General features: G+C 31.2%; 2 protein-coding genes and 1 long non-coding RNA gene across 3 annotated transcripts; all 3 read left to right on the forward strand.

Annotated features, from left to right (window-relative positions):
* Positions 1 to 5,670: 5,670 nt before the first annotated feature.
* On the forward strand, positions 5,671 to 6,436 carry LOC136270503 (uncharacterized). The gene is made up of 2 exons (XR_010708252.1): positions 5,671 to 5,857; positions 6,157 to 6,436. It is a non-coding gene; the product is annotated as an uncharacterized lncRNA (long non-coding RNA).
* Positions 6,437 to 10,984: 4,548 nt separating this feature from the next.
* LOC117686727 (uncharacterized) lies at positions 10,985 to 13,462 on the forward strand. Its single transcript, XM_034462375.2, has 5 exons — positions 10,985 to 11,014; positions 11,331 to 11,564; positions 11,702 to 11,779; positions 12,661 to 12,897; positions 13,194 to 13,462. Exons 2-5 carry the CDS (start codon positions 11,336 to 11,338, stop codon positions 13,436 to 13,438), a joined length of 789 nt encoding a protein of 262 aa, XP_034318266.2. The 5' UTR covers positions 10,985 to 11,014; positions 11,331 to 11,335; the 3' UTR covers positions 13,439 to 13,462.
* Positions 13,463 to 19,238: 5,776 nt separating this feature from the next.
* LOC105341938 (uncharacterized) lies at positions 19,239 to 23,395 on the forward strand. Its single transcript, XM_011448708.4, has 5 exons — positions 19,239 to 19,275; positions 19,734 to 19,965; positions 20,065 to 20,142; positions 20,776 to 21,012; positions 22,944 to 23,395. The coding sequence occupies exons 2-5, from the start codon at positions 19,737 to 19,739 to the stop codon at positions 23,186 to 23,188; spliced, it is 789 nt and encodes a 262-aa protein (XP_011447010.3). The 5' UTR covers positions 19,239 to 19,275; positions 19,734 to 19,736; the 3' UTR covers positions 23,189 to 23,395.
* The last annotated feature ends 725 nt before the right edge of the window (positions 23,396 to 24,120 follow it).

Consider the following 24,120-nt stretch of genomic DNA (forward strand, 5'->3'; position numbering starts at 1 on the left):
AGCTGAAACTTGTTTGGAAGCATCCTCAGGTAGTGTAAATTCAAATTTGTAAAAATCATGATTCCTGGGGGTAGAGTGGAACAACAAAGGGTGTGGTGTTTTTACACATGAATATTAAGAGTAAATCTTTAATAATCTTCATCTCAGAAACTAATTAGCAAGATGAATTTTTTAATATTGTTTAGACTTTGGCTTCTGGATGATTCCTGGACGATTGAGTCTCACAAGGTTCAGTTTTGATGTAGCTTTATATTCCATACATAAACAATTGTTTAGGATCTTTTTGAGAGCTGCAATGCTCAACATGTGATATTACTATAAAATCATCCCGTTAGAAAAGGGACTAAAGTTAATAAACATAGGATTATCTAGTGCAAAAAAAATGATTTTTGGGAGTTGATTTTAATCAACTCTGCTATGCAGTTACTCAGGCAAACCAAAAGTAAAACAGTGTTTGGACCAAAGCACAAATCAACACCGCTGACAAAATTTAGTTCTAATCAATAAATTCGATGTAATGACTTCTTAAGCATTGTTCATCAAGGAAACTCATTTATAGATACCTTGTAAATAGTCAGATTATAAATGGTACAAACAATTTAGATATTTTTGTAAGTCGTACATTTTATGTATAACTACGCCAGAGTTCAATATAGTCTCGTTCAACAAGACGCTCGGTTGTCTCCGTAAATCTCCGACAAGCATAGAGTCTCTCTTGCTTCTCGGAGATTAACGGATACAGCTGAGAGTCTGGTTAAACGAGTCTTGAGTTCAATTTTGCTTGGATCCATACAATTTCTCATAACTATTTCAATTACTGATACGTAGTTTGATGGATAATCTACACAACATGATTGATATTGGGTTTTCACAAAATTCCTATAGGATTCATAATTTTAAAAATGTGCGTAATTCAAATACTTATAGGAATTTACTTGCATGCAAAATAACATATCGTTGGTTTAAAATAAATAACAATCGATAAAATCAACTCCCGTCAGTACTTCAGTACTTTGATTATTAATAGAGGATCTACATTTATTATACCACATTTTCCAGATAGTTTGTATTATGACTTCAGTAAGCTGATTATATCATACCTATTGTTCCTCAGATGAGCAATGTGACCCATTGACCTCTTGTATTACTAGTTATCGATAAATGATTAATTGATGTAGAGAAATATGTATATATACACCGTAAAATGCTGACAGACGCTATGATATTTTTTTGCAATCATAGTTACCTTCCCACCTGCATTTAACACCAAAGAAAACATATTTCTGTATTTAAAATATATATCATGAATGGCCAGGCCATTGATGCAATTGGACATCCTTTGAAAACGTTTGATTAAAGATGGTTACTTCACGGCTTGATTATAATAGGGACTGATAATTTATAAATTAATACAGCATGTTGTTGTTTTTGGCTTTTGTTTAAAGATGAGCAATTATTTTTAATAATCTACCGATATCTCATATGCAAAAATTAGCGGCTCCAAACATAATAGTCACAGGTGTGATAAAAACGTTCTTTAATGCGTGAAATAAAAAATTGATCAATACTTGTTGTAATTTAATATTGGTCTACTGTGGGATGAAGTGTACTGGTGATCTTTTGAAATATAGAACATTGTACATATTGATTTTTTTTTAATTGGTTGGTAGATATTGTGTATTCATGAAATGTACCTTAGAAAAACTAAGTTAACGACTTTAACGATAAAAAATAACGCATGATTCATATTGCATATCACAATGACCTTGAAGTAATGAAGGTAAAACATGTTTATGTATGAATTCAGTTTGTTGCTTAACAATCTTATTCTAAACATAGCTAGTTAAAAGCAATTAAATAAATGTAAATTCATAAATATCTATTTAAATAGTCCAGCCTTAGTTAAAAAAACCGTTTGTCTGTTTGGAATTATCAAAAACCATCAATGATTAACCACCTTCTTATAATACAAAGTTGCATTTGTCGTCAAGGTCGTAAATATTTATGAAATAAAATTTATTTTCAACAAACTACCTAGCCGTCCATTAATGATACATTTTATTTTTTCTTATCATCAGAGGTCAAAATCCGCATAATGTAATAACAAAGAATCAAAATGCCAAAAAATACATGTATCTAAATGACCACAAATGCTGATTGTTTTTGTAATGAATTTATTTTTGGATGTAACCATCAATAATCTAATCGTGTAGGTAAAATAGTACTTTACTGATACAATTATTTTTTGTTTGTTTGGTAATAACTCCTTTTGTCTGAGAGACCAGAAAATACATTCAGTTAAATAGATAAGAATTTATAGTATACTCTTTTAACTCTACATTCTAGAATGCATTTACTCTAATTGATATGCACATACAGCATACTTCTGATAAATAATGAATAAAGACAATTTCAGGAATGTTTATGACCTGATTTTGTAAAGAGAAGATTGTGGTGTTTGGATATGTTTTCATATCTTTTACATAAGAAATATGTTTCAATATTTTCATACTCGTTTCAAACAGCTGAACGTGGTACATGGACTGCAAATAATTCTGTTTGAATGATCTTTTTCTGTTGCCATTTTCCCCCATTTTTTTTTATAGAAATAAGATTTGTGTTTTATATAGTAACAATTATGATTTAACATGTATACATTTTGAAAGGACAGGAGTTTAATATGTAATGACAGTCAATCAAAATAGAATATCAGTATTTTACTTTTACAAGAAATAAATGTTTTTGCCAGTATGTAAACAATTAAGAAAGGTTTGGATGTCAACAATTTACCTACCAGGTGTGAAGCTTTAGAGATAATCATTTATTAGCCACACTGAATCATTCTTTAAATGTTTTCTTTTAAATTAACAGCAGTTCTAATACCTGTTCATATAAGACTTAAATTAGCATAAAGACCGAAAAAGACCCCAACTGCGATATTATGCGCAGTATCATTTGTTATATACATGGCATTAATTCCTATGTTTGGAATATTTTTGAAAATATGGTATATCAATTAGGCTTTGTTTTATTATTCTTTTCAGATATAAATATTTGAACAGTTTTAGATTGAAACTATTCCCAAGATGGTAGCAAATGTTGAACAATTTTAACAACTAGAATAATAAATGCACCACTTCCAAATATGAATAACGCTGAACTATATATTAGATGTCAAATGTGATTGGATTAGTCATTAAAGTTTGAGGGAACTAAAACGTTTCAGATATTAAATTTACTGATTTGCGGTTTGAAAAAGCAAAAGTATATATAATCAGTGTGTTTCAAAATGCTTCAATTCTTCTAAATAAATGTTTCTTTAATCATCAGTTGCCTCTCTTTTTTTGTCAAGAATTTCCCTTGCTGGCGATCTTAGTACATATAAAAGCAAAGTTTAACTAGGTATGATGATTTTCATATTGTATAAGTACAATGTCTAAAACGTTTACAAAGCAAAACCAGTCTTTGCTTATCTAAAAGTACCCCCCCCCCCCAAAAAAAAAGTTTTGGTGTAGACTGAATAAATAATTAGACTTTTAAACTATGAAATCTTAATTTTTAGTTCAATGCAAAAAACAATAGAACATTCTTACTGATGCAATAAATTAATCCAATTGCTTGCATCTGATAAAAAAGGAATCAAAATCATAATTCTCAATCTCAATCGTAAAATAAGCTGATTTATGCTCTGCAATAAGTCATTACGGCAAATGTTTACTAAATTAAAAGCAATAACAGGACAAAATACAGCCCCTTAATTTTATTAACGATATTATGGCATGCATATGTTGTATATAATTTATTCATATTAGTTGTGAGCAGGGAAGGTCACATTTTAGTACTTTATATTATCTTGCATCTGATGTTGGATGATAACACTATATTTGGAGCCTCTCTTTAGTCTGTTTTTCTTGTTTGTCAAACTAACTGATAATATTCACTCAAACGTGTTATTTTGTAATGGTCATCAATATTACATATATTTAACAATTTTTGAAAAAGTGTACAGTATCATTTTAATTGCTTTAGTAAAGCGCGTGGGTTGATTTGAAGAGTCAGTTTTACGTGCGGTTAGCCCACCTTTTATAAAAAAGCAAGTAGTTTATGAAAATTTGTAGTAGTAAATGAAGATTTCGTTACATAGAGAATTTAAGTTAACTTATTCATATTATTTTAAAGCAGGCGATCCCAAAACTGACATTAGTCAATTCTTCTTTTTTAAGTTTTAATTTACCATTATGTTTTGATTGATTAAAATTAATTAAATGACGTGTCCATTTTAAGGCATTCCTCTTTCTTTATTGTAGACAGTATGGTGTTTCAAATATTTCTGGTGTTCTGGGTCGTTGTCTATGCTGAGATTAACAAAGAAAGTTGTAAAGACCTGCTACAGGGCTATCTGACAGGACAACTATCGTCTGCTCTAGGAAAGTATCAAGTAAAGGCTTTAAAGCGGGATTTCGAAAGCTTCTCTAATGATGTTAGGAAAGCCTTAAAGGAAGTCAAAGAAAAACAAGTGACCGATATAAAAACGATTCAAGGTAGAATTTAAATTTTTTAAAATATTTTTTTTTTTGTAAAATTTTGTCATTTCTTCATAGTAATTATAAAAAGTATGTAATATTATGAATGACAATTGATATCAACTTTTTTCTCCTTTTTTGTGTGTGATTTTAGAAATCCAGAACAGTAGTATTGTTTACACAAGATGGGGGAAAAAGACATGCCCTTCCCATGCTGAACAGGTTGTATCGGGAAATATAAATTTCTACAAAAGTTTTATTAAAATTGCTATCTTGTTACAAATGTTGAGAAACTTGTTGTGACGGACAAAGCATTTCATACATTCTTTTCTATTGATTACTTTAGCAGCTGTGAAATCACACATTGAAAACAATTAAATATTATATTATTAATCAAAGTACTGAAGTACTGACGGGAGTTGATTTTATCGATTATGATTATTATTTATCTTAAAATCGACGATATGTCACTTTGTTTGGCAAGTAGTTTATAATCTCTATTTGAATTACACACATTTTCATTATATGAATCCTCGGACTTTTCCGACAAGAATTTCGAGAAAACTTCTTATGAATCATGTTGTATAATATTTAAAAAATAGAATTGATTTCATCAAACAATGTATCGTTATTCGAAATATTTCAAAAAGTGTATGGATCCAACCAATAATGAACTCTAGTCTCGTTCAATCAGATGCACGGCTGTCTACGTTAATTTTCGACAAGTTAGAGATACCAGGTCACGTGATAGCTTGATGATGCGAACTCTAAATATAGACTGATACCCTGCCTGTCGGAGATGTACGGAGACAGCCGATGGTTGAACGATACTTTATTGAACTCTGGCGTAGGAATACATACGACTGCAAAAAACTTCTAAATTGTTCGTACTATTCAAAAACTGAATATTCCTTAGGTATTTATAATAAGTTTCCTTTAAAAAATTGCTTCAGCGTACATTACATCGAATTTATCGATTATTTTCAAGAACTAAGTCTCCCAGCGCTGATGATTTGTGCTGAGGTCCAAACACTGTTTCAGTTTCGGTTTGCCAGAGTAACTGTATAGGAGAGTTGATTAAAATCAACTTCCAAAAATCATCTATTAAAAGGTTATGTCGGTGGGTCATGGTTTCAGCACACTGGGGCAAATCCACTTTGCCTACCAAAGAATCCAGAGTGGGGAATTTACAAGGATGGAACTGATGGAAGCAAAGCGTACATTTATGGTGGAGAGTACCAGACGGACACAGTCCCAGAGGAATCTTTTCCAGCATGATGTCCCTTGTGCAGTTTGTTTGGTTCGAAAACGATCCGTTGTGCAAATGTTTCCAGGTAAAAGAAATATATAAATGCAATTATGAAAAAAAAACCCACCGGGTATGATGCGTTAATTCTCTGTTTTAAGACTTAAAAAAAAAAGCTTGGAAAAAGCAATTTGTATACTTTGTTGAGCAAAGAAATTAAGCTGCCTTACTGAGAAAATCTATTGTATATATGAAATATTCTAATAGTAAAGCTTCTGTTGGAAAATTTTCTCAAAGGTCATAACTTTCATTTTGCTTGAAATATGACTACGTGTTCTGTTTTTGAAACAATAGATGAAGTTTAGTGATAATAACAATACCTTGTAGCAAGAAAGACGTGCTACACAGGATGGAGGTTAGAGTACCATGGATACCTCATGGCTGGTTACCATGGTCAAAAAGCTGGATCTACCTACACCTGTGTAGACATTCATCCTGACACCGTGCATGGAGACCATGCTAATAAAAATGGATATCTATTTTATCCAGTAGAGGCTAGGTGTGGTACACTGAAGTGCCCACCATACGTCGAGGGACGAGAAGTCGTTTGTGTTGTCTGTTCTAAAGAATGATTAAACTGCATTTTCATTAAAAGCTTGAAGCATTATTTTGCAAATCTTTCTATCTCATTGAATTTCTTCACAAATTATGCATAGATAAAATAAATAAATAAATAAATAGATAAACAAAGAAATAAGTAATATAATAAATAATAAATTAAAAGAAGGAATCAGAATGAACACAAAATATTTAATGGTTTGATCACATTTCATTAACATTCCTTCAACAAATAAATAACTAATCAGGATGAGAATAAAATATATCCAAATTAATAAATGTTGCACATTTTAATTATAATTAATTAAAATGTTTAACATTCAGTGTACCTTTGTAGCAAGAAAGTGTTTTACAAAGGCTGGACATAAGAGTAAACAGGGTACTTAACTACGGTGAATTAAAAACACAAAGCTGGTACTATGTTCACTTTGTTTTGACAGGCTTTCTGATACTTTAAATAAAACAAATAATAATATGGACAATTACTTGCTCGATGTTGTTCTCTGAAGTGTCCTCTCTGTGTTGAGGGAATAGAACTTGTGTGTGTTGTCTGTTCCAAACAAAGAAATTATTTTTATATTTTTTCTCTTAGTTGTCTTAAGTGTTGTATCCCAATCACTATGTAACCAGTTAAAACATTAAAATCTGCCTTGAACAGCTAAAAAAGATCAAGCTCTGTATCTAAAGCTACCTCTATGCTACGCATCAATTACATAAACCATAAACACATCAGTTACATAAACCATGGGTGAATACCAGTAATAGTGTTACCAGCTATAAGAGTCTGACCCACTTAAAACAGGCGCAAAAGCACAAATATGCCCTAGTATCCATATAGTTGACATTAAACAGCTTATTTAAAGCTCCATTATTTATATACATTGTTAAATCAACCATGTAAGTTTGCAATGGCAAAGATCAACGTTTACTTACTAGATACATGTAATTGAACTGCTTCAAATACTTTCACTTACTCAAGCATCTGAAAGCTATGGCTCAAATTCTGGTGTTAACCATTGCTGATGTTTTTTTCTGAAATGGTTTGAATAATGGTTAAACGAGCAATGTAAAACTTTGATAATGTATTTACATTTACTGGATATTTTTTTATTGATGTTTTAAGAAAATCGGTTGTGATTAATATAGGTCTGAACTACAGACTCAAACGATTTCTTTACGTATAAATGTACTTATTTTTTTAATTCTTGAAAGCTGCTTTCAAATGCATTGTTGGCAATAAAATGTCAACTTGAATTCAAAAATCCATAAAAAAAATAATTTTAACATCGTTCCTTAACACCTGTTTGTGTTTACTTTTACTTGGTTATTTCTCCATAAATAGAAACTAAGGCTACACTAAGTGGACAAACTGAACAGACTTGTACGGACTAATTGTAGATTACAAAAATTAGTTGAAGTCATTATGGTAACATTTAGATAGAAGTATGATGTGCCGCTTATTATTTGAAAAGTCCAGACAATAATTAAAATTTACCTCTTTTTGTAGCTCACCTGAGCTGAAAACTCAAATGAGCTATTCTGATCACATTTTGTCTGTCGTCCGGCTGTCTGTCTGTCCGTCTGTAAACTTTTCATATTTTCAACATCTTCTCAAGAACCACAGGGTCAGTTTCAACCAAACTTTGCACCCGGCATTCTTAGCCTGAGGGAAATCAAAGTTGTGAAAATTAAGGACCAAGCCCTCTTACAAGGGGAGATAATTAAGAAATTTTCAAAAATCTTCTTCTCAAGAACCTTTTAGCCAGGAAACTGAAACTTGTGTGGAATCATCCTCAGGTAGTGTAGATTCAAAGTTGTGAGCATACCCGGGGGTAGGATGGGGCTGCAATAGGGGGTCGACTAATTACATAGGAATATATAGAGTAAATTTTTAAAAATGACACAGGCTGCGCTATTTTTTGCACTCCTAGTTACCTTCCTACCTGCATTTAACACCAAAGAAAGCATTTTGTGTTTTAAATATATATCATGAATGACAAGGCCATTGATGCAACAGGACATCCTTTGTGAACATTTGATCATAGATGGTTACTTCACGGCTTGAATATAATAGGGACTCTGATAATTTATAAATTAATACAGAATTTTTTATTTTAAGATGAGTAATAATATTGTTATATCTACCATTATCTCATATGCAAACATATTAGGCACAGGTTTGATAAAAACGTTCTTTAATGCGTGAAATAAAAATTTGATCAATACTTGTTGTAATTTGATATTGGTCTACTGTGGGATGAGGTGTACTGTTGATCTTTTGAAATATAGAACATTGTATGTATTGATTTTTTTTATTTGCTTGGTAGATATTGTGTATTCATAAAATGCACCTTAGAAAAACTAAGTAAACGACTTTAACGATAAAAATAATGCATGAATCATATTGCATATCATAATGACCTTGAAGTAATGAAGGTAAAACATGTTCATGTATGAATTCAGTTTGTTGCTTACCAATCTTATTATAAACATCGCTAATTAAAGGCAATTAAATAAATGTAAATCCATAACTATCTATTCAAGTTCAATAGTCCATCCTTATTTAAAAAAAAGCTGTTTTCTGTTTGGAATTATTAAAAACCATCAATGATAAACCACCTACTTATAATACAAAGTTGCATTAGTCGCCAGCATCCTAAATATTTATGAAATAAATTTATTTTTTTAACAAACTATACCTAGCCGTCCATTAATGATGCATTTTATTTATTTTTTTATCATTAGAGGTCTAAATCTGCATCATGTAATAACAGAGAATCAAAATGCCAAAAAGTACTTGTATCTAAATGACCACAAATGCTGACTGTTTTTGTAATGTATAAAGTTTTGGATGTAACCATTAATAATCTAATCGTGTAGGTAAAATAGTACTTTACTGATACAATTATTTTTTTGTTTGGTAATAACTCCTTTTGTCTGAGAGACCAGATAATACATTCAGTTAAATAGATAAGAATTTATAGTATACTCTTTTAACTCTACATTCTAGGATGCGTTTACTCTAATTGATATGAACATACAGCATACTTCTGATAAATTATGAATAAAGACAATTTCTGGAATGTGTTTATGACCAGAAGTTGTCAAGAGAAGATTGTGGTGTTTGGATATGTTTTCATATTTTTTACATTAAAAATATGTTTCAATATATTCATACTCGTTTCAAACAGCAGAACGTGGTACATGGACTGCAAATAATTCTGTTTGAATGACCTTTTTCTGTTGCCATTTTTCCCCATTTTTTTTTTTATAGAAATAAGATTTGTGTTTTATATACTAGCAATTATGATTTAACATGTATAGATTTTGAAAGGACAGGAGCTTAATATGTAATGACAGTCAATCAAAATACAATATCAGTATTTTACTTTTACAAGAAATAAATGTTTTTGCCAGTATGTAAACAATTAAGAAAGGTTTGGATGTCAACAATTTACCTACCAGGTGTGAGGCTTTAGAGATAATCATTCATTAGCCACAATGTATCAGTTTTTAAAATGTTTTCTTTTAAATTAACTGCAGTTCTAATACCTGTTTATATAGGACTTAAATTAGCATAAAGATCGAACAAGACCCCAACTGCGATATTATGCGCAGTATCATTTGTTATATACATGGCATTAATTCCCAAGTTTGGAATATTTTTGAAAATATGGTATATCAATTAAGTTTTGTTTTATTATTCACTCAAATAAAAATATTTGATCAGTTTTAGACTGAAACTATTCCCATGATGGTAGCAAATGTTGAACAATTTTAACAACTAGAATAATAAATGTACCACTTCCAAAAATGAATAACGCTGAACTATTTACAAAATGTCAGATGTCATTGGATTGGTCATATAAAATTTGAGGGAACTAAAACGTTTCAGGTATTAAATTTACTGATTTACGTTTTAAAAAAGCAAAAGTATTTATAATCAGTGTGTTTCAAAATGTTTCAATTCTGCTAAATAAATGTTTCTTTAATCATCAGTTGCCTCTCTCTTTTGTCAAGAATTTCCCTTGCTGGCGATCTTAGTAGATATAAAAGCAAAGTTGATGTTTTTCATATTGTATAAGTACAATGTCTAAAACGTTAACAAAGCAAAAACAGTCTTTATAAAAAAAATAGTTTTGGTGTAGACCGAATGAATAATAAGACTTTTAAACTATGAAATCTTAATTTTTAGCTCAATGCAAAACACAATAGAACATTCTCACTGCTACATTAAATTGTTCCAATTGCTTTCATCTGATAAAAAGAATCAAAATAATAATTCTCAATCTCAATCGTAAAATATGCTCGGTAATAAGACATTACAACAAATGTTTACTATATTAAAAGCATGATCAGGACAATATACAATCCCTAAATTGATTAACGATTTTATGGCATGCATATGTTATATATAATTTATTCATATTTTGTAATGGTCACTAATATCACATGTATTTAACAATTTTTGAAAAAGTGTACAGTATCATTTTAATTGCTTTGGAGAAACGCGTGGGTTGATTTGAAGAGTCAGTTTTCTGGTCACCTGCTTTAAAATAATATAAATACGTTAAAAAAATCAAATCAATCATGTTTTATGTGCGGTTAGCTCATCTGTTATCAAAAAGTAAGAAGTTTATGAATTTTTGTTCATATTTTTTGCATATATTTAGCTTTTGTCGCTTTGGCTCGGAGTGCTGATATGCTTTCTTCTTAATATATAAGAAGTCAAAAGTAGTATATGAAGATTTCGTTACATAGAGAATATAAATTAACTTATTTATATTATTTTAAAGCAGGCGATCCCAAAACTGACGTTAGTCAATTCTTCTTTTTAAAAAATCGTATCTTAAGATCAAAAGTTTTAATTTACCACTATGTTTTGATTGATTAAAATTAATTTAAAGACGTGTCCATTTTAAAGGCATTTCTCTTTATTGTAGACAGTATGGTGTTTCAAATTTTTCTGGTGTTCTGTGTCGTAGTCTATGCTGAGACTAACAAAGAAAGTTGTAAAGACCTGCTACAGGGCTATCTGACAGGACAACTGTCGTCTGCTCTAGGAAGGTATCAAGTAAAGGCTTTAAAGCGGGATTTCGAAAGCTTCTCTAATGCTGTTAGGAAAGCCTTAAAGGAAGTCAAAGAAAAACAAGTGACCGATATAAAAACGATTCAAGGTAGAATCTAAAAATTTTAAATAATTTTTTTGTTTGTAAAAATTTTGTCATTTCTTCATAGTAATTATAAAAAGTATGTAATATTATGAATGACCATTGATATCAACTTTTTTCTCCTTTTTTGTGTGTGATTTTAGAAATCCAGAACAATAGTATTGTTTACACAAGATGGGGGAAAAAGACATGCCCTTCCAATGCTGAACAGGTTGTATCGGGTAATATAAATTTCTACAAAAGTTTTATTAAAATTGCTATCTTGTTACAAATGTTGAGAAACTTGTTGTGACGGACAAAGCATTTCATACATTCTTTTCTATTGATTACTTTAGCAGCTTTGAAATCACACATTGAAAACAATTAAATATTATATTATTAATCAAAGTACTGAAGTACTGACGGGAGTTGATTTTATCGATTATGATAATTATTTATCTTAAAATAAACGATATGTCACTTTGCTTGGCAAGTAGTTTATAATCTTTATTTGAATTACACACATTTTCATAATATGAATCCTCGGACTTTTCCGACAAGAATTTCGAGAAAACCTCTTATGAATCATGTTGTATAATATTTAAAAATAGAATTGATTTCATCAAACTATGTATCGTTATTCGAAATATTTCAAAAAGTGTATGGATCCAACAAATAATGAACTCTAGTCTCGTTCAAACAGATGCTCGGTTGTCTCCGTTAATTTTCGACAAGTAAGAGAAACCAGGTCACGTAATAGCTTGATGATGCGACCTCTAAATATAGACTGATACCCTGCCTGTCGGAGATGTACAGAGACAGCCGATGGTTGAACGATACTATATTGAACTCTGGCGTAGGAATACATACGACTGCAAAAAACTTCTAAATTGTTCGTACTATTCAAAAACTGAATATTTCTTAGGTATTTATAAATAAGTTTCCTTTAAAAAAAAACGCTTCAGCATACATTACATCGAATTTATCGATTATTTTCAAGAACTAAGTCTCCCAGCGGTGATGATTTCTTCTCAGGTCCAAACACTGTTTCAGTTTCGGTTTGCCAGAATAACTGCATAGGAGAGTTGATTAAAACCAACTCCCAAAAATCATCTATTAAAAGGTTATGTCGGAGGGTCATGGTATCAGCACACTGGGGCAGCTGTAAATCCACTTTACCTACCAAAGAATCCAGAGTGGGGAATTTACAAGGATGGAACTGATGGAAGCAAAGCGTACATATATGGTGGAGAGTACCAGACGGACACAGTCCCAGCCTATATGAGGAATCTTTATCAGCATGATGTCCCTTGTGCAGTTTGCTTGGTTCGAAAACGATCCGTTGTGCATATGTTTCCAGGTAGAAGAAATATATAAATGCAATTGTGAAAAAAACCCCACCGAGTATGATGCGTTAATACTCTGTTTTAAGACTTAAAAAAAAGCTTGGAAAAAGCAATTTGTATTATTTGTTGAGCAAAGAAATTAAGCTGCCTTATTGAGAAAATATATTGTATATATAAAAAATTCTAATAGTAAAGCTCTTGTTGGAAAATTTTCTCAAAGGTCATAACTTTCATTTTGCTTGAACTATGACTACATGTTTTGTATATGAAACAATAGATAAAGTATAGTGATAATAACAATACCTTGTAGCAAGAAAGACGTGCTACGCAGGGTGGGGGTTAGAGTACCATGGATACCTCATGGCTGGCGAATATAGTCAAAAAGCTGGATCTACCTACACCTGTGTCGACAGTCATCCAGACACCGTGCATGGAGGCCATGCTAATAAAAATGGATATCTATTTTATCCAGTAGAGGCTAGGTGTGGTACACTGAAGTGCCCACCTTACGTCGAGGGACGAGAAGTCGTTTGTGTTGTCTGTTCTAAAGAATGAATAAATTGAAATTTCATTCAAGAATTATGTTGTTCATCTTTTAATTTCTCATGGTTTCATATTTAAGAAAATTCCACACAATAATAATACCCCTTAATTTATTTTTGTATTTATAATCAACACTTAAATATTTATTTACTCACTCTTGGTCCATGGAAAGCTCGCGGGTAAAAAAATGTGCAGTGACTTTAAAGATTTTTTGTGTAACACATTTGCTTTGAATTTCCTATAGGAAGTTTAACTTATATGCCACAAATACCATTCTCAATGGATAACGATGTATTTTACGTTTATTCAATTTCAAATAAAGGTTAATATAAATCAAAGTACTCATAGTACTGAAAAGCGCTAACCCAGCTTCTGTTTGTAAAAGATATACATGTATGTATATAACATTTTAGTTTCTGTATACGCGATATATTTCCTCATCACTGCGTGGCAGCCCCTGCAATGATGTATGTAAGCCCTGTACATCAAATTCACAGTAGCCCGTACTAGCCCGTGCAGCTCCTGAAACTGGTTCCCTAACCAGTTTAAATGATGTAAACTTCTGCTCATAGGGGGCGGTTATTCCTTGCACCGGAAGTAGAAGTCTAACGACAATAAAGCGCTGAGCTATGCTTAGCGCTTTAAAAAGACATTTCTCAATAAAATCCTTGTAAGACATGTATTGCATTTTCTACTTTAATTTAGCTTTTATTTAAAGTTACCACGCGCATTGATGAACTTTTCCGGTCAATCTTTCCATTGATAAGTCGATCAAAACAATTTTTTAAAATTAAATTCCGCTCTTATATAAATCAAACCAATAACACATTTGATAAAACATTCAAATAAACAGCCCTGAAGTTGATATATGGTCTGGTTACGTTAGAGAAATGTGGTGCAAACCCTGAATAAAGCATTTAACCATCCCCCGTTTTTCAATAAATATAAAGTTTACTTAGATTTTGAGTGCTAGTAAATGATTTGGTTTCTCTGATTCAATGTAATTTATTAAAGTTGCCACTTTTAAGTTTGTTTTCATTAGAGTTTGCTTTTAGATAACACATACACTTCAAATTAATGTTAAAAATTGACTGATAAATAGATTGAATAGATCATTATGACGGACCACTCGAAATTTAAGAAAAAAACCTCTTTAAATTTGAGTTGTCATAACTAGTTTTATGAATATAAAAACAAGTCTTGAACTAAAGCATTGAACCACCGATATATTAATTTTATGAAAATTTCTGATGCAAACCTAACTTGACTTTCTTTATTAACATTTATGTACCTCTAGAAAAAGTCCATAATCAGGAACACTGCCTTGTTATAACTGACGATCATTGCAGAGATCACAAACCTAATGAACCTGATAATCTCATTGAGGCACATTTCTTGCTTTATCAACACAACTCCTCCTATAAACCATTAAAAACTTTACAGGAATTTGTTGTACCAAATTAGAGGCTGATTTGTGTTGTGTAAACATACCTTTTTCTTTCCTTGATTTCTTTAGAGAATAAATAATTTAACCAATAGTTCTTATTTATCTATCTCTGTTTCAGTAATAACTTATCTTGTGTGAAATTTCATGTATTCGCTATATGATTAATACTTTAACTTTTGAACGAAAACATTAAGGTGGGCACTGAACAATTCCATCGTCTGCAACTTTTTAAATCCCTATCATATAAGAAATCAGATAGCACTGTACCTACAAGTTTTGAATCCAACGAATCACAGAAAGAGATCCTAATGCATGCTTTTTAATATTTATTCATACAATAATAAAGATTTTAGGAGCACAAATAAAAAAACCCCAAATCAAACAATGCATCTAAATGCTTTCAAGAATTAAACTTTAAGAATTATTTTCCACATATTTTAATGAAGAATGTGCACCCTTCTCCAAGCTTAAGAATGTTAATGGGATTTGGTATACAACAACTTTGAATATTAACTCTATAGCTATGCTTGCAAAGTGCATATACATGTGTGATATCAAACTTAAGCTGTAGATCAATTGACCTTCCTGTACTATTTGGGGGATCACGAGGTTGAGCAGTTTGAAAACAATATGGACTTTTTGAAATGTTAGTATTATAGTATAGAAAACAAATGTCATACTTTATTGGATGCAAAAAACCCCTAAAGCTTGTTTGAACTTGATTGGTTAGAAAACTGTTTAAATGTTTACTGTTGACGTGGAAAACATTACGGTGTGTTTAATTTCAAACAATTTTCCGTGAACATTAAGGAACTGTGAATATTCACTGTGTATTTGCAATCTCTGTGTATGCCGCCATTACAGATGTTATTTATAGATATGTGCCGTTGTTGTGAAGACATGCGCTAATTGCCACTTATTATTTCGGACATCTCCAACGATTCCTGTACACCCTGCGGGTTGTTTACGATTGGCATTCATATTTAGCAGTTCATTTTGAAGATTAATTGAATATAAAGTCGTACAGTTTTTATATACCCCTCACCCTTCCTAATTTTCATGCTCAAAATATCGGGTGCGCAATATACAATAGTGCTTATTATCTTCGATAAAATACTTAAGTTAATTTTCTAATAGTTTTTAACCGATTAAGAACAGTAAATTAACGTGATTCCAAAGAAAAATAATGTAAAATGAATGTTAATATGTTCAGTATATATCATATATGTTTTTTCAATCTTCATTTAAATTGACACCGATTGGCCGTGAAATTAAGAATATCGTGAAAGGTACTTACACAGGAAATCGTGAACTTTTAGACACGTGGAATTAAAGACGTTTACAGAATGATATCGGACATTTACGAAATAGATACATCGACACACCGTATTATTGACATTTACACAACCAAGCTTTAAGTCTACAATAATGTTATTAATTTCAATACACTCTGCTTAGTTAGAATAATATAAATGTGTCTCGAAAGAGACAATCACCACAGTTAAAATGCCCCACGTATACCCGTAATGAAGCAAAAAATTGCAGAATAGCTCAGAAACGATTTTGGAGAAAATTGATGAAGCGACATTGAAAATAACAGTTTATTCTTATCAAACCATTTTGAGGCTGCAAATACCTTTCATCTAAATATCTAATTCATATTAATAAAGAATTCAACACTTTTTCACTCACTTCGAATTTACACAACATGTTGACATTCGGAACTTTCGGGATTTTTCATATTAAATGCAAACTAAGTTAAAGTTATCTCCCGTATTTCCTTTGATGAACAGAATATAAGACAAATTTTCAATGAAAATTTACACGTATTTGTAATATCGTTTTTTAAATTTGTCCATGCAAATGTGATATTGTGGAGACATAAACTAAAGAGCCTCCCGTGATTTAGCGTGGATGTAATGCTCATCATTAATTAGCGAACCTTGATTGAGAAAAAATAAAAACAAATCGGTAATCTTCAAGTACCAATGCTGTTTAAAATATATAAAACAAAAGACAGTACTCATCCGATTTCTGGGTATTAAAGCCCAAAAATAGATGTTGTAAAGAAAATAACAAACATCAGAGAAAAATGATCGCTCTCCTCTTTTAAAAATCTCTTTTACTTTTAATATAATGTTTTGATAATAAATAGATTTATTGGAAAAGTTGTTCACTGATTATAAGGTATATATATATTGCTTGGAAAAGGACCACGTAATGAAAATGAAAATTATAATCATAACTCTTTCTTGTAGCAAGAAAATGGCGGGATGGAAGTTGGAGTATAATGGCTACCTCATGGCTGGTCATCATGGGCACACTGCTGGATCAACCTACACCTGTGTTGACGAGCATCCAGACACTGTACCTGGATGCCAAGCCAATACAGATGGCTACCTGTATTATACCGTGGAGGCTAGATGTGGTACCCTGAAGTAACCTCCAATTTCTATTTTTGCGATCCTGGTCATGCCTCCAATCGAGAGCTCACCGTTAGAGAATGTGCGGCGACTTTAAATTTTTTTGTCGAACACATTTTCTTTGAATTTTCTATGGAAAGTACTTCTATGTCACCAATACCAACCTCTATGGATAAGGATTTGTATTTATAGGTTTATGCAATTTTACTTCAAGGTTAATGTAAAAAGAACTTTCTCTACAAAAGCCGTGTAAAACCTATCTTTCATTTTTTGATTAAGTTTTCATTTAATGTGACTATGTGCATTGATAAAGTTATCTGGTCAACCTTTCCATTGATAAGTCTCTCAAAACAAAACATAATAAATTTCTTTTTTAAATCAAACCAATAAACAAATTTGACAAACCATTAAAAAAACAGGCGTGAAGTTGATATTTGGTCTTGTTAAGTCCGAGAAATCGAATACAAATATAAACCCGGAATAAAGCATAACACTGCAGGGTATCCCCCGTTTTTCGATAAATATAAAGTTCTTTCTCTTTAAATTGGAGTGGTGCTAGTAAATGATTTGGTTTCTCTGATTCAATGGAATTTATTAAAGTTGCCACTTTTATGTTTGTTTTCATTAGTGTTTGCTTTTTGATAACACACTCTTAATTAGTGTTAAAATGATGACTGATAAATAGATTGAATAGATAATTTGAAGGACCACTCGAAATTTAATAAAAAACTCTTATAGTTTGAATTGCCATACATGTAACTAGTGTTACAAAATATAATCAAGTTTCGAATTACCGCATAGAACCACCAATGTATTAATTTTATGAAAATCTCTAATGTAAACCTAAGGAAAGAACATTGTGAATTTTTGTAAAAACAATTTTGCACTTCCAGAAAAAATTTAGAAACAGGAACACTGCCTTGCTATAACTGACGATTATTGCAGGGATAAAAAAAAACCCAAATGAACCTTATAGTCTAATTTCTTGCCATAGCAATACAATAACCCCTATAAACCATTTAAAACTAAATCAGGAATATGTTGTACCAAATTGAGGCTGATTTGCGTTGTATTAAATTATCTATTACATTTCTTGCTTTCCTTAGAAAAAAAAATAATTGATTCCGTTTTGAATATAATTCATCTTGTGTGAAATTTCATGTTGTTCGCCATGATTCATTTCTAATTTTTGAAAGATGACGTTAAGGTGGACATTGGAAAATTCCATCATCTGCAGTTTGTTAAATTCCTATCATTAGGACATCATAGCTTTGTACCTACATGTTTTAAGTCCAAAGAATACAATAATAAAGATTTTAGGAGCACAGATGAAAAAAAAACCCCAAAACAAACAATGCATCTAATTGCTTTCAAGAATTAAACTTTAAGAATTATTTCACACATATTCAAATGACGAATTAGCCCCCTCCCCGACCAAAAACAGTTGATTGGATTTGGTATACCACAACTTTGAATATTAACTCTATAGCTATGCTTGCAAGGTACATATTCATGTACCATATTAAACTTAAGCTGTAGATCAATTGATCTTACTGTACTATTTGGGGGATCACGAGGTTGAGCAGTTTGAAATCAATATGGACTTTTTGAAATGTTAGTATTATAGTATAGAAAACAAATGTCATACTTTGAACTCTTTATTGGGTGCAAAAAAACCCCCAAAGCTTGTTTGAACTAAATTGTTTATATTGTTTCTACATGTTTCATAGATATATTACAAGCTACACTGTAATTGTAGAGATTAAATAAACCAGTTAAATATGTCGCATGATGTTGAAATTATTCAAAACAGTCGAATACACGTCAATATTAAATTTCATTTTGATCGTATATCAATACGATTTTTCTAAAATGCGTAGGACGTCTAGTATTAACTTTCTTTGTGATTGCTCTGTATGACAATATAAATACATAGAAGGGAAAAGACTGTAGTTGGTTTGACCGTGCAGTTTATCATCGTAAGTAAACATCTATGGCTAACCTTTATCTTCTGTTTAAAATTTGTTTAAAGTCACTACTTCACCCCATCAAGATCTTTGGTAAAACACTGCCCTATATATTGCACTGATTTTTGCTTTTTTCATCTCATGTCTATGCATAATTATTCAACGATCAAAATAAAGTTCCGAAAAGGAACATTTATAATAACAATAGTCAAACATGATGTCGTAGTGTTACAAGGATTACAAATATAAATGACGATCTTAAATTTTCTAGTTGGTGATTGATCAAGTATGAACCAAGAATACAAATAAGACTCTTCTTATATTGAAAAAAGAATATTATAGTATTTTATTTCTTTCGGCTGCTCATGTAAACAAATCATTATCACATTTAATTGACTTTTATAAGGAAGTAACATTCTAATTAAAGCAAAGCATATTTGTTTTAAGTATAGTTATTTTTTCATTCGCAGAGTATGGGTTTACTACTCTTTCTGATACTGTTAGCTGTAGCAGGAGCCGAGACAAATACCGGAAGTTGTAAAGACATGTTACAGGGTTATCTGACAGGACAACTGTCGTCTGCTTTAGGAGCGTACCAAGTAGAAACTTTGAGACGAGAGTTCAAAATTGTTACAGATCAAATTGAAAAATCGGTTAATAAATTGGATGAAAAAACAGAAGCTGTTCTAAGCAGACAGATAGGTACCTTTTTTTTTTTTAATAAATGCATAACTATGAATTAAAAGCATAAATATTTTTTTTCTTTGAATAACCCAACTAAATTGTTAAATTACTTCTAAGTAAATGGAAATAGTAGCATTGTGTACACACGATGGGGGAAGAAGACCTGTCCTGCAACTGCTGAACTAGTTATCTCAGGTACGTTCAGCTATTTTTTTTATTGAAAGGTATGTTGGCTGATCACTAACTCGTTTGAGCCAACTAGTATACATCTATATTTACTAACAAAACTTTCTTTTTATCTAAAAAGAAAAGCATTTTATTCTGTGCTTAAAAACACATAAATGTGTTACATGTAATTTAAATATATACAAAAATATTCAATTAAATTTTATTAAATCATTTTAGTTGAATTATTATAAATTCTATAATGTAAATAAAAAAAAATATGTTGCAAATCCAAAATGATATTAATTGAACATGAGGTAAATATTCTTTTTTTCAAAGTCAAATATAAACAACCACATGATATTCATAAATCATAGAGAAAACATACAAATTATACTTTGTATTAACCTAAAATAATCATACAACTCTTCATATATTTTAAGTTTAATAAAGACATGTGTTTTGAACAAATGAAGTAATGATAAAATATGCACACTTTGAACCTAATTTGCTGTGAAAAAAAATGATCAAATCATATGACCCCAACAGCCCCCTCTAATAAAAAACATAAAACAAAACAAATGAAAAAAAAGCGAAAAAATAGTCTATGCAGTGGTTGAAACAAAAATCTTACTTTCAAATATTTCTTATTCATTCTTTAAGGATATACTGGAGGATCTTATTATGGTCATGCTGCTGCAGTAGTAGATCCTCTCTGTTTACCCAGAGATCCAGAGTGGGGTGTATACACAGACGGAACTGATGGATATAAAGCGTTTGTATTTGGGGCAGAGTACGAAACAAGTTCCTCAGCTGGCGGTTTACAGGCACTTCATAACCACGACGTGCCTTGCGCTGTGTGTCTGGCTCGTAACAAATCGGTAGTCAAGATGTTTCCAGGTAAAATATGACAATCTCACTATGATTTTTTCCCCTCTTTAATTGATTACTTTATTTTTTTTGTTGATGGTAAATCAGTAACCACTAGGTGACATACTATGGAGTCATAATTTTCGTGGGGGCAATTTTTGCTTAAATTCAACAGCTTTGTGGAGACCTATTTTCGTGTGTTCACTCATACCCACAAAATCATATATGACTTTATTACCCTATCTTACTATTTCATTGAGGATGTTAATTTGTGAATATGAGGTACCCACGAATTCACGAAAATTAATCAACCACAAAATCTAATGATTTCACAGTAGTAAACTAGCATCGTGCGTTTTATGATGTCGATTAAAATATATTATTAAAATTTTTCCTTTGCTCGTCTTATATTAGAAACAGACCAGTCTTTACAAAGAATGTCAACTTTGTGTCTTTCCAAAGTTCATGCAAAATAACATTACCATATCCTGCTACACGTGGTCAATCTAGAGTTATGTTTTCAGAAGATAAGTGTACATTACCATTGGTTTCATTGTACATTTCATTATTCAATTTGTTCTATTTTGGAAGCAAATTCTGGCGAAAAAAAATGTTTGTAGTGTTAACACTGTTATTTCATTCAATAAAATCTTTCTAGTCCAACAAGAACAAAAGAATTAATCCGGAAAAAAATTATCGTCGTCAAAAGACGAATTTGATACCTAAAACAGTATTTTTACGAAATAAAAAGAAACTGTTTTATATTTTTGAATTTTTTAAAAACATTTTTGTACCAAAGCCAATATGCATATCGACGATTGCTGTTAGAAAGGTTATTTACGGCAAAATTACTGTAAACTTTGTAAGATAACGTATGCTTTATAAAAAAACTACGATGGAAATAAGTATGCAAAAATCATATGATTTTGATTTTATTATATATATATATATATATATATTTTTAGAAAAATAGAGCGGTTTTTACTTTGCATAAGTTAGATTACGGAGCAGCATATCATATTTCTACGAGGCCAGGTGACGTCAAACAACACACAGGCAAACCTGTCACCCTTTTTCAAAGTTTAAACCTTTCAGTTTCACACACTTTTCATGTCATTTAAATTCAACCCATTTATAAAATGCACGTTCATAACATTATTTGTCAAGTTTTTGAATAATGCCTATTGTGGATATCGTAGATCATTTAATTCCGTTAATATCTGTCCACGCAGTTTAGATTAGGCAATAAAGCAAAACGAATAGGCGCAAAATCCGGGATGTAAGAGTGGCGAGGGTGCTTGAAGAGCTCAAAATATCAGTTCTCCCATCTTTTAACCTCCGTGATTCCAATTATAAACCTTTGTGTTACAAAAAAGCACCATCTAAGAACCTTTGATCTCCATAGGAAATTTTCCGCCGTACATACAAAGTTTCCTTATTCCAAAATGTCCAATGACGTTAACGTTTTGACCCATTTTCATGCGTTGATTCGCGATAGAAAAGTAAAAAACTCTTCAATTTAATTGATACTGTCACAAAATGTCTTTCATTTGTTACTGTGATGTCCTATTTAATATGATTAGTTTTTATGCTCTTTAACGCGACATTAGCTTAATAAGGAAAAATGCGTACACAATAGAAATGGAGCATATCTTATGAAAGTAATCAAGATATATATTTTTATGGCGCATTTAAAAGAAAAACAAATAACATATTTGTTAAAAAAAAATGTCAAGACTGAATCTTAAAAATTTCGTTTGTATCACGCCAATAGTCCGTTCACAATCGAACTTGTCCGCAAACTTTTCTTACTACACTCGTTTACAAATGTATATCATTTAGCTTCTAGCTAAATACACAGTATTAACTAATGTCTTTTTTGCTTTTCTTAATGTATTTTGTTTTATTCAATTTTATAACTTTTTGATTTAAAACTGTAACTGACGTACTTGTTATTATAGCACGAAAAACATGCTACAAAGGATGGAATCTAGAGTACCATGGTTACCTAATGGCCGGATATTACGGTTATAGTGCTGGGTCAGTATACACCTGTGTTGACAATCACCCAGACACATTGCATGGAGGCAGAGCGGATAAGAATGGTTATCTGTTCCACCAAGTAGAAGCTCGATGTGGTTCCTTGAAGTGTCCACCTTATGTTGAGGGAAGAGAACTCGTGTGTGCCGTTTGTTCCAAAAAATAAGAAGACTCTACAGATATATTATTACAAATTCATTCTGATATTAAGATTCTTGGTTCCGACATTTTCATCAAAGTTGCCGGAAATTAGAGAAAGGTTCATTAAATGATTCAATACTAATTTTGTAGTAAATTTAAATTAAGTAAATAACCACTTTTGTTTCAAACACATTTGACATAAGGGATGTAATATATCATTTCATGATGACAATAAAAGCATTTAAAATTAAAAGGATTGGTGTTTCTTACTTCAATTTAAGAGGGTTGTTCGGAAATTATTGAGACATTTCCATGGGGAAAAAAAGAAACCCTTGAAATTTCACCTAAACGTACACCAGGATAGTGTTTATCAATGTGAAAAGTTTCGTGTCCATAGCATGATTAGATCCTTCCTGGTGAACGGATCATCTTGCCTTCGTCCAGTGACCTGGCGCAACCGCAAACTTACCGTAACGTCATTTTAACGCTTCTCATTGATCCTAAGTTTTAAACACTAAACAAACAAAAGGATATTAGAATTAATTCTTCATTTCTCATCTTTTGTTTACATTACAAGATGTCAACATTTACATATTCTCTCCATTCTTGATTTTTGGGGGTAAAATCGGGTTATTTCTAACCGAAAGTCAAATAACTGTGAAATGTCTCCTACAGTCATTCTGTGTACATATTTTAGAACTGTTGACATCATTAAGTGTGCAAACAGTACTTGATATTTAGTCACTTTGTCTGACTTCTAGCTAAACAATTAGTAAAAGAAGACGTTACACTGAAGCCCTCTATCCCTTGCCATCGTATATTTTTTGATAAAGCAATTGGGTGCCCTGAAAAGGGTTTTTTGCGAAATTTCCACCAGTTTGATGTATATTTGCTGCGCCGCCTTGACGTCAAAATTCAATATACCGTCGTTGTCAGATTTCTATTGCTTGGTAAATA

Source organism: Magallana gigas, chromosome 8 (genome assembly GCF_963853765.1).
Source record: "Magallana gigas chromosome 8, xbMagGiga1.1, whole genome shotgun sequence".
Lineage (NCBI taxonomy): Eukaryota > Metazoa > Mollusca > Bivalvia > Ostreida > Ostreidae > Magallana > Magallana gigas.

Bases quoted from the DNA above. Each gene is read 5' to 3' on its own strand.
- LOC117686727 (XM_034462375.2), top strand. From the start codon at position 11,336: ATGGTGTTTCAAATTTTTCTGGTGTTCTGTGTCGTAGTCTATGCTGAG. The intron at 11,565-11,701 runs GTAGAATCTAAA...GTGTGATTTTAG, and splicing joins CGATATAAAAACGATTCAAG to AAATCCAGAACAATAGTATT. The intron at 11,780-12,660 runs GTAATATAAATT...ATCTATTAAAAG, and splicing joins TGCTGAACAGGTTGTATCGG to GTTATGTCGGAGGGTCATGG.
- LOC105341938 (XM_011448708.4), top strand. From the start codon at position 19,737: ATGGGTTTACTACTCTTTCTGATACTGTTAGCTGTAGCAGGAGCCGAG. The intron at 19,966-20,064 runs GTACCTTTTTTT...ATTACTTCTAAG, and splicing joins TGTTCTAAGCAGACAGATAG to TAAATGGAAATAGTAGCATT. The intron at 20,143-20,775 runs GTACGTTCAGCT...TCATTCTTTAAG, and splicing joins TGCTGAACTAGTTATCTCAG to GATATACTGGAGGATCTTAT.